Source organism: Trachinotus anak, unplaced genomic scaffold (genome assembly GCF_046630095.1).
Source record: "Trachinotus anak isolate AG129_WGS33_773 ecotype Australia unplaced genomic scaffold, CSIRO_AGI_Tana_v1 ptg000004l, whole genome shotgun sequence".
NCBI lineage: Eukaryota > Metazoa > Chordata > Actinopteri > Carangiformes > Carangidae > Trachinotus > Trachinotus anak.
The window spans coordinates 18,839,654-18,849,877 of record NW_027273855.1 but is presented as its reverse complement, the minus strand read 5'-3'; the positions used below and the strand labels follow the sequence as shown (position 1 = coordinate 18,849,877).

General features: G+C 43.3%; 1 protein-coding gene across 1 annotated transcript in view; it reads left to right on the top strand.

Moving 5' to 3' along the window:
• Nucleotides 1-2,788: 2,788 nt before the first annotated feature.
• The window catches only part of fgd (faciogenital dysplasia), a 53,297-nt gene continuing 45,861 nt past the window's right edge, over nucleotides 2,789-10,224 (top strand). Inside the window, exon 1 of the mRNA XM_071476641.1 lies at nucleotides 2,789-3,150. Within this exon, the coding sequence (XP_071332742.1) occupies nucleotides 3,129-3,150 (22 nt within the window). The 5' untranslated portion in view covers nucleotides 2,789-3,128. The remainder of the gene's footprint in view (nucleotides 3,151-10,224) is intronic.

Below are 10,224 nucleotides of genomic sequence, written 5' to 3'. Positions count from 1 at the left end.
GCTGTCATGTGATGAGTCCATGTGGAGCCTGAAGGAGCTGTGATCAGCTGGTCTGGATGAGCAGCACCAATTGTCAACATCACACATGCCTCACATGGATCTGCCTCAAACACCCGCAAGATACGCACGTTTCCGAACAGCTCCACTGGAACAGAAATAATACCTCTGAGGATGTTAACAAATTTATGGCCTGTGGAGTGTGAGCTCAGCCTCATGATGCATTAAAGCATTCCTTAGTCCTGACACTGGACGCAGGCTGAGTGTCCTCCCTCCCTGCTGTGACTCATTGATCTGTCGGTATTATCTTCACAAATCTGTTGGTGTGGTCTAGAAACGGCAGGTTACCATGGTAACACCTGTCTCAAACAACAGACAAAGTGTTGATTCAATCAGTATGAGGCTTTAATTTACACCTGAAAAAGAGTGAACGAATACAGCCTGGCACCTCGGGCTAGAGCGTGATTAGTCATGTGATTGGGGCATTTACACCATGATGGTTTCAGATAAGTGTAAAAGCTCTAGGTAGCTCATCTCACACTTATTTGTGTCAACGTTCACACCAATCCATCAGCTTGGCTGCTCATCTGCCAACTCAGTTAGTCCTCATTTTCTTTTTTTCATCCAACCCCCTCTGTCTCTCACCTTTCCCCCCTCTTACTTTAACTCCCTTCCCCTCCCTCTTCTTCCTCCCTCCCTCTCTGGGGATGATGTTGTTTCACCAAGCTCTGCTCTTATGAGAGGAGGAGCCCCAGGGAAGCGAAGGAGAGGATGTATCCCAGAGGGCTGTTTAGTGTTCTGCTTTCTGTGGACCAGCATGCCCCAGACGGGCTGACAAGCAGCTCCATGCACTCGGAGGCACTAACAGGGGCACTGGGCCCCTGGTCTATTTAAAACACGAGTTCTGTCATCCACAAAACAGCCTTTCAGACTCTCCACTGACATGTTCAGAATTATTCTCTAAAGCAACAAGGAAAACAGTTAAAGCAAAATTGAGGTGATGTTTTCTGTTCTTGGATTTGCCTGGATTTGCAAAATAGGAGTCATGTTTTGCAAATGAAGTGATTAGAGTGCAGTCAGACAGCTGGTATAGAAGAGCTCATATACATATACTGTATATATGCAGCTTATTAGAGAGGAGTACAGGTCAGCACAGTGGCCTTCTGCCTGGCAAGCAGCCAGACAGGGAGGCATTATCATTAGAGACCCTGCTGTTGTCTGTGTTGATCTGAGGCAGATGAAACGCGTGCAGCAACAGCACCAGCCACAAAAGGGGTTAATGACGCGTAGCTGAGTCGACACGGGTTTCAAAAAGATGGAGGGCTGAACAGGGAGACAGACACAGAGAGGGCAGAGAGGGGTAAGGAGGGTTAGCTGCCACACAGTCGTCCTCCTGAAGATTAGTTGAAAATAGTCACATCACTGAGGAAAAACATTATTGACATATGGACCAGCAGTTGTGGAAGGTGAACTCGGATCCTTTACTTAAGTTAAAGTGTTAACACAACAATCTGAAAATACTGCAAAAACAAATAAAAGTTCAAGTCCTGAGGGATTATCAGCAAAATGTATTTAAAGTCTCAAAAATAAAAGGACCCATTCTGCAGAAAAATGGCAGCTGTGACTGAGATATTATCAAACATTACATTATTAAAGTGCATTTTTTTCTGTTAGAGCTGATCGAGCTGTAGCTTGTTTAAACGGAACTTTTAACTTTCCTTTTTTAATAATATAACATTTTGTTTCTCTTTGGGCCTCAAACTGTCAAATTAAACCATCTCAGACGTTTAGAGAATAAATCACCTTATTGGCAAAAACGCAAACAAATCGCAGTCGTCTGAAAGGTGACTACACAAAAAAAAGTCAAAAGAGATGAGAACTGCTGGTTTAACCTTTCAGGATGCACTGCATTTTTTTATACGCGTATCACATAATTTTTTTTTATGTATGTAAATGTCCAACTGAAAATTAAGTACAAACTTTATCTGTCAAATAAAGAGGTGTAGTGAAAAGTGCAACATCTACCTCAGAAATGTAGGAGTAGAAGTATAAAGCAGCATAGAAGAAAAAAAAAAATGTGTGCACTTGACCGGACCTGAGTAAACTAAATGTACTCAGTTACTTCCCACCACCAGAGAAGAATAATAATATCTAATAGCCTATTGTCAGACTTTGGACTTTGGATAAACATACACAACAGAAATTGCATTTTACGACTATAACGATTTGCAAATTCAAGATTTGTTTTCTCCTACTTCCTTGTGAGCTCCTGCAAATGATTCACAGGGGCAGCTGACAGCCCCCTTCAGCTGGCTGCAAACTCCAAATAATCAATGAAAAGATGTGGAGAAAGCCTGCGCACTGACATGGAAATGCATTGCCAGTTTGTATTTGTCTTCCAGGCTCCCTTCTTTTTCCAGGCTAATAGGCAGCTGTGTGATTTTCTAAGCAGAGCCATCTCTTGAAATAACCCTCATCCTTTTCATGACTGCCTCTGTGCCAGCGGGCACAGCATGGTCGAGGATGTAGCCTAATATTAAAGATGCATAAACTACATCTTGAGTAGACACGGGATAAAACAGAGGAAGCTACTTTCGGCTATGACCTCTGCCTTAAAGTCGAGTGGTGATAAAAGGATGAAATTATTCTTTGTCCCCCCCCCCATGCTAATCTTCACACTCAATGAATGGAATTGTCGTGCTCGCGCGTCGCACCAGCGGGGACGCGCATTATCTTTTTCCTTTTTTTTTTTTTTTCTTTCCAGCGGCAGCGAGGAGAGAGCTCTGCTTTCTGAGAGGGAGGAGAGAGAGCGCTGCACGGAGAGGACCACACCGCTCTTACTCTGCGCACACACGCACAAAAAAAAACCAAAAAAAAAAAAAAAAAAAAAAGAAAAGAAAAGAAATGACCCGGGCTCAAATCTTTCGCGTTAGGAAGCCATGAAGTGTCCTCTGGTGTGTGTGTGTGTGTGTGTGTGTGTTTCGGTGAACAGGAAAGGGGGGCTGTGAAGTGGAGGCGCTCCTCCGAGTGTGTAGTCCGCCGTACGCAGGAGACTCCACTGTTGTTGCCAGTTTCTCCGAGAGAAAAAGACGGGATCGGCAGAGAAAGACCGGAGAAGAACTCTGTGCAAGATGCAGGGGGTTTCGGCTACTGGTGAGTGAATCGTCCCGATGATTAAGGGCGGATTTCCCTCTCTGTCTCTCTCTTTTTTTTTTTTTTTTTTAAAAAAAAGAAACTCTCTCTGCGGTTTTCTCAAGTTGTTTCCAAACGGCCACGGCTTGTGTTGCGCACAGGATTTGAATTCCGAAATGCTTTTGCCAGCTGTCAGCGGGGCAGCTGCGGGCCTGCGCCAACTCCAGAACAACGTAAAGAGTTGTCTCGCTGTGTCAGGCCGCTTCACAAACACTCCGAGGGCAGCGTTCATGCTCTATCGGCGGGCTTGAGCTGACATGGCAAGAACAGGAGCAAAGCCGTGCCAAACCCTGAGTAAAGGAGCTGTGACCTCACCATTCCCCCAGTCTGACGCAGGCCCCCTCTCTCTCTCTCTCTCTCACACACACACACACACATATATCTGTCTGTTTATCTATCTATCTGTCTCTATATATGTGTGTGTGTGTTATATGTGTTGCTTTTGACTTGAAAACAAACTAACAACAATGAGGATGTTAGTTCAGATGATAATGATTAGAATGATACAGTCATTCATCTTCCTCCCTGCTGCAGTGTGTGTGTGTGTGTGTGTGTGTGTGTGTGTGTGTGTGTGTGTGAGTGTGAGATGCAGAGCTCATGAGATTAGAGATGTGTTGAAAGTATCTGCGAGTCTGTCTGGGAGGACAGATGGAGGGAGGACTACTTGGTATTTGAGGTAAAGTGTATGTCAGTGTGTGGTTTCCTCTCTGCATTACAAACAAAGTTATTTTTGATGAGGCTACTTCTCAGTATTCCGCCACAGTCTCAGAGAAGGGCTACTTTTTGCTTTTCTTTCTGAATCGACTGTTCAGTATTCGCCGTGTCCAGATCATTGTCCGTGTGTCATGTGTTGTGTTTTAGCAATGGTGCTGAGATGACAGATCTGGGGCACTCGGTTTAATATTCATATCAACTAACCACAGTGATTTACTGTGAGAACCAGTCTCCATAGAAAATTCAGCTAAATCTCAAGACCTGTTCACAGAGGCCACAGAATGAAGTGCTAGCATGCAGACAAAGGGGGGGGGGGGGGGGGGTGTAAGAGAGAGAGAGAGAGAGTGATAGAGATGAAGTGCTGATGGGACGATATCAGGCTGCAGCAGAGGTGAGCTATGCAGAGAGAAAAAGAGTGTGTTTGTTGTGAGACTCTGGGGAGGAATCGATCTGCTGTCCTCCTGGCTGACTTTCTTTTTCCGGCAGTCCAGCCGTGTATCGTTTCTCTCCCACACACACATTCATTCCCAAGGTCTTGCTCTCTCTCTCTCTCTCTCTCTTTTTTTTTTTTACAGTTCCCTCTTTCTCTCCCACACTGTCCCAGATCAATCTCTGCCCCCTCATCTCTCTGCCTGCATTAAACCCCCTCCCCAACACACACACACACAACTCATGCTCACTGCAGCTGCCATCAGATGAAATATATGTAATTTTATTTAATTTTTTTCCTAAAGTTCCTTCAACTCTTTTCCACCCACATGGGAATCCAACCATCCCGTGCACTCACCAATGCTTATTTTTATGTTTACGATGGGACGGTCAAAAGGGTTGTAGGCTGCTCGCATCAAATCATTGGAGAATCTATTAAAATAAACCACATCACAAATAAACTGCGGTTGGATAGATAGCATGCCGCTCAGTTTGAATTCCACCTCAAGCCTCAGACTGGTTTCCAGCTCCATAAACTTTTCTTCACGCTCAGTCTTTACACTCTTTAATGCTCCACGTCTCACTCAGATGTGGGTGAAAGTGTCCCCTCTGCAGATGCAGGACAATGGTGGTCCACGTTTGGCAGCAGAAATCACCAGCATGGATGTCCTGGCTGGCTGTTTAGGTTATTTATTATTAACAAAAGCTATTGGGCCTGTCTGTGTTTAACCAAGCCAATGTAAACACCCCCCCCCCCCCCCCCCCCCCCCGTGTTAGATAAACATAGAGCACGGGAGTTAGAGAGGAGTACGGTGAGAATATTATCTGCCCAGCTCCCTTTGTTCCCACTTATTTGAGCTCAGACACCCCTGCTGTTAGTCTCTCTTTCAAAAACCCAGTTAATTTGCTGTCAGTAAATGCACTATTGGTCCATTGGTGACTCCTTTAAGTCATGAGGACAGAGGCATGAAAATGATCAGTGCATCACAGACCCCATGATTCTTGTAGTGGTGTTACAGTAGAGAGTGATAGGAGGTGATTAGCAGCTCGATCATGTAGATGGTACAATGTCTTAGAGGAAGTTGGATCCAAATCACCAGGCGAGAGTTTCGATTGAAATAGTTTGGTTGCTGTATCGTTGAACTGTTGAACTACTTCCAGATCCGATGTAAATGTGGTGGGTGATGGAATATTCGTGTTTTCCGTTTGCCATACATTCCCTCCGGCTGTTATGGGTCGTACGTAGCCTACCACTTATTGTCATACATGAGCTTAATTTAGCAATGGAGCAATGGCTCACCTTTACTACTTTACTATTGCTGAATTGAACTGGAACTGTGCACATTACAGGTGTTGCGATATAGCAGTATGACTGTGATATTTAAAGAATGAAATATCAATTTGTTTTTGGGGTTTTTTTTTTTTGTTTGTTTTTTTTTAGGTCTTGTGGATATTTTATTTATCAGTTTGCCTTTTCTAATTTTCTATAGCTTGAAATGATGTTAATATTGTTATCGTGACGTTTTAGGCGATGGTAATTGTTTAGTGAAAATCTGATATTGTGACTGTTAACAAGATAACCTCACTGAGACAATTAAGTCATGTCGTCTCAGTGAGGTTGCCAGGTTTGGTACTATCATGCCTGTACGGACACCATAGACTGTACATAAAAACCTTTATATATGCGCTCTATGACAGAGTCCAGAATCAAAACCTGTGCTCACCCATGTTATCTGGACTGTAGCTGAAGATGCTGCACAGAAGTATTGACATATACAAATTGTTTGCCATTGTTTGCTCTGATGGACAAATGTTGTAATCCTGAACTGGCTATTTTTGGCATTTCTGTAGTGCAATTTATTTTGTTACTTACTGGTCGACATATACACTAATGCTGATATGTCTATGAGAAGCTAATTTCAGCTGATGATATCAGCTCCACTGATGTATAGGTCAGATTCTACTCTTTATCACTGAAAGATCAGTGCCACTACCTGGGAAGGTGCCAGTTGGTTATGATCACTTAGCATAGCGATAGCACTGAAGCAAACAGTCTACTGTTGTACTCATGGATGATTTTGATGTTGACATTCTCAAGGTGACCAACAGGCCAGTCATCCAACAAGTTGTGTTCCCGTAAGGCACCAATCTCTAACGTCCCCTAAATACTCAAATCCTCCGTCTCTGTCTCATTCTGCTTATGTGTGAGTGTGTGTGTGTGTGTGAGAGAGAGAGAGAGCGAGCATGACTCAGTTTCAGGGCCATTCAGGAGCTTCAGGCTCTTTCCTGTCCTGCCTGAGTGTCACATTGATTTTCCTAATGGTGGTCATGTGTGGGCCCTGCTGTTGCAAAGACTTCAGCTAAGACGGAGTTGCACTTTGTGTGTGTGTGAGAGTGAGTGAGTGAGTGAGTGAGTGTGTGTGTGTGTGTGTGTGTGTGTGTGTGTGTGTGTGTGTGTACTTGTACTTGCTACATAATAAGGACCAAAAAAAGTATTTTACTAACAGAGTGAGGACATTTTGGGAAAGTGAGGACATTTTGGCCGGTCCTCACTTTTTGAGACACCTTCAAATCACATGTTGAGGGTTAAGACTTGGTTTTAGAGTTATGGTTAGAATTAGGTTTAGGTTAAGGTTAGGGTCAGGGTTAGGGTTAGGCACTCAGTTGTGATGGTTAAGGTTAGGGTAAGGGGCTAGGGAATGCATTATGTCAATGAGAGTCCTCACAAAGATAGAAGTACAAGTATGTGTGTGTGTGTGTGTGTGTGGGTGAGTGTGTGTGTCTTTAAAAGGAGCCTCTGATGTGATTGACCTTTTTTCTGACAGGTCATTTTAGCCTTTTTTTTCTGCACTGCACTGCATGATGGAGTCCCATCTTCAAGTCTTCACCCGAGCTTCCTGTAGACTGTAAATGTCTGTAATCATGTCAGGTTGTTACAGTGATCGTGTTAAAACGCCTCAAGTCTACCTTTACACTAGATAAGACAGGAGTTTATTAGGTTTGCTAACATAAGACTAAAGCATACATAAGACACATGGATGATGACTTTACACTGGACTGAAAGCATTAAACCTGAACTGGGTGTTATTCGAAACTAGTTTGTTTGTGATGGTTCCTACGTCTATAGCCAGAGTGAATACTTTGTGGTTGCTGTACATTGACGCTCCTGTTTAACAGGTTCTTGAGTCATTTGCAGGCACGCTCCTTTGAGAGGTGTGTTTTGAACGATGCCATATTTGAGTTGTTACATCAATTTGCATGATAATTGAAAAATAATATTGTCTCAACTTGTCACCACTCCTAACTGTTCTCTTGAATTGGAAGTAGCCTGTAAGGCCATGGTTGTTGGGAACGATGGGTGGTTCCCATTGCTTTTGATTTGTGATGATCCCTGGAAGGGTCCTGACAACCGACTTGGGAACCATAATAAGAAAATGTGCCATTTGTTGTCCCAAAAATTCCCAAGAATCAAAATGTTTGTTTTTCGTGATTACAGTGTGTAGAAGAAGAACCTGTATCAGAACCATAGCTGGACAGACTTGTAATATTAGTCTTTGCATCAATGTCACGTAGCAAACAAGTTAGTGCTTTAATAGCTCCTTGCCACTGCAGGGTACCAGCTCAACTGGACTGGACTCTTCTCGCCTTTTTGGTTTTCCATCTGGCAAAAGTTGTGGACAGTACCTGGTACCTTTTCTTTGGTATCACCTCCGCTGAGGCTCCAAGTGAGCTGATACAAAAAGGTGATGTAAAAGCTCTGCATACTAATAATTGGTCAGAAATAATCATCACTACTGCGTCTGTTGGTACCCCCTTGATATCCTCCATTGTTGCACAATAGCTTTGTTGGTTCGTAGCTATAGTAAGGTGCTCCATGGCTATAGTAACAATGCTGCATCAAGTGGGTACTATCTGTAGTGGAAAAAGAAATACCTGGTACCAAAAGCGAGTAGAGCTAAGTTGAGTCTGTACCATGTGGAGGAAAAAGGCTATAAATTTCCATCTCTCACTCATCTTTAGGCAGAGGTCTGTGACAAAACAGTCAAGCTTTTAGGGCTCAGCTGAAGTATGCAATAAAGCAGTGGTATCAAAATCAAGATTCAAATACAAACGACCCACTAGCCACATCAGAGGATCAGACTGACACTTAGTTTTAACAGATTAGTAAGTGTGAGCTGGAGTGTGACAGCAGGGATAGCAGTAGTGTTGAGTCAAATGCTGTTTGGTATTAGGATGTTTCTGTTCAGAGCAGCACTCCTTCCTGCACAATATGTTTATACTGGAGGTCTCTTGGCTTATAGTCGGGTCTGGCTGACACACACACACTCTTGCACATACACACACACACAGAAGGCGGAAGTGACCTAGATTTTCTAAATGGTACCAACTGTTGAGGCCTTCTAGAAATGGACAGAATTACTCGGTGTCACCCAATAAAGGACAGACATGTCAAATATTGAGCATTACCCCAGAGACTAAATTAATCTCATCCTGGTCGTCTAGATACATGGAGTCGTATGTAAGCCAGATGCTAGTCTGTACTACTTTTAATCTTCTGAGAGTGGGCGTGCTCATTGAAGGTCAATGACTGACTCTTCGTGGCCTGCCTAAAAATGGGGAAAAAGAAATCTGAGGTCAGTGCTGAGATCTGATAAATAAAACAGAGAAAGGGCCCAGCTCGGTGGCCTTTAACACCCTAAAAGTCTTTGTTTGTGACTCAGTCACAGGATAAGAAGGTCAATTTCTCCACAGCCCTCTGCGTCTGTGTGTATCTGTGTCTCTTCTCCAGTCTGCTGTCTGTCTGGACTGGACCTACACTGATGAGGGGGATTTTCCTGGGAAAGTCATATGGAAAGAAAAAAACAGAGCCTTAATAGTAAAAGCATGTTCCATTCTATTTCTCTCCCTTTGTGCGTGTGTGTGTGTGTGTGCTTGTGCGCATTTTATGAGTTGAGCTCCTTTCTAGCACACTGAAGGCATTGTGTTTTTCCTCTCTGATCATCAGAAGAGCAGGCTCTCTAGAAGCAGGGCTTCCTGTACACACTGGGGTGAGGCAGGGGGATCTGGAGAAGAGGGAGGCAGGGAGGAAGAGGAGGAGGAGGAGGAGGGAGAGAAAGAGGGAGATGGAGCCAGGTGGAGGTCACTTCTAGGTTAAATGGTGAGCATCTGCATTCTGGCTCCCACAGCTTTAATGGCAACACTGAATCCAGAGTGTGAATCTTGGCCCATGAAAAAATAGTTGAACAGTTGTGTCCAGAGCCCGGCTGATACATCTGAATGGTCGATAGGTAACAAGAAACCGAGGTATGAGATCATTTAGAAACAGTGTTGGCAAGTTTGTTTGTAAAATGTCCTGTTCAGTATATACAGTCACCATTCAATAACCAAATATAAAGGAAAGGATCTTGTGATGTTCTATATTCCTCTTATTGCCAACAAATCTCATGAAAAAAACACAGCCAACAATGAATTGAATTAACATCAATGAGCCACACAACTCTACTTAGGCTGAGGGCTTAGGCTGAGTCCCACAAACAGGCTGGGGAAGTCAGATGTACTGAGAGATGCAGTAAAGCACTGTTGCCTTTGGTCTTCTCATGTGATTTCTTGACAATACCACCAGTCTTATCCCTCAAGAGATCTGCATCAAGCCTATTGAGATTATGAATTTAGTAATATGCTGATTATTATTAGATTTTTTAAAAATTGTGAAATATCTATATATATACTAGACTGTATACATATTTCTCTCTGGATTCAAATCCTCCAGAAACTCACACTCAGCTTATTATTTTTTGTCAAGGTTAAATTATTTTATGTGAGATTCTGGTTATGAGCAGGAATTGTTTTGCAAAAATTCCCTATGGACGTGTTTTCAAGGACACTCAGCTG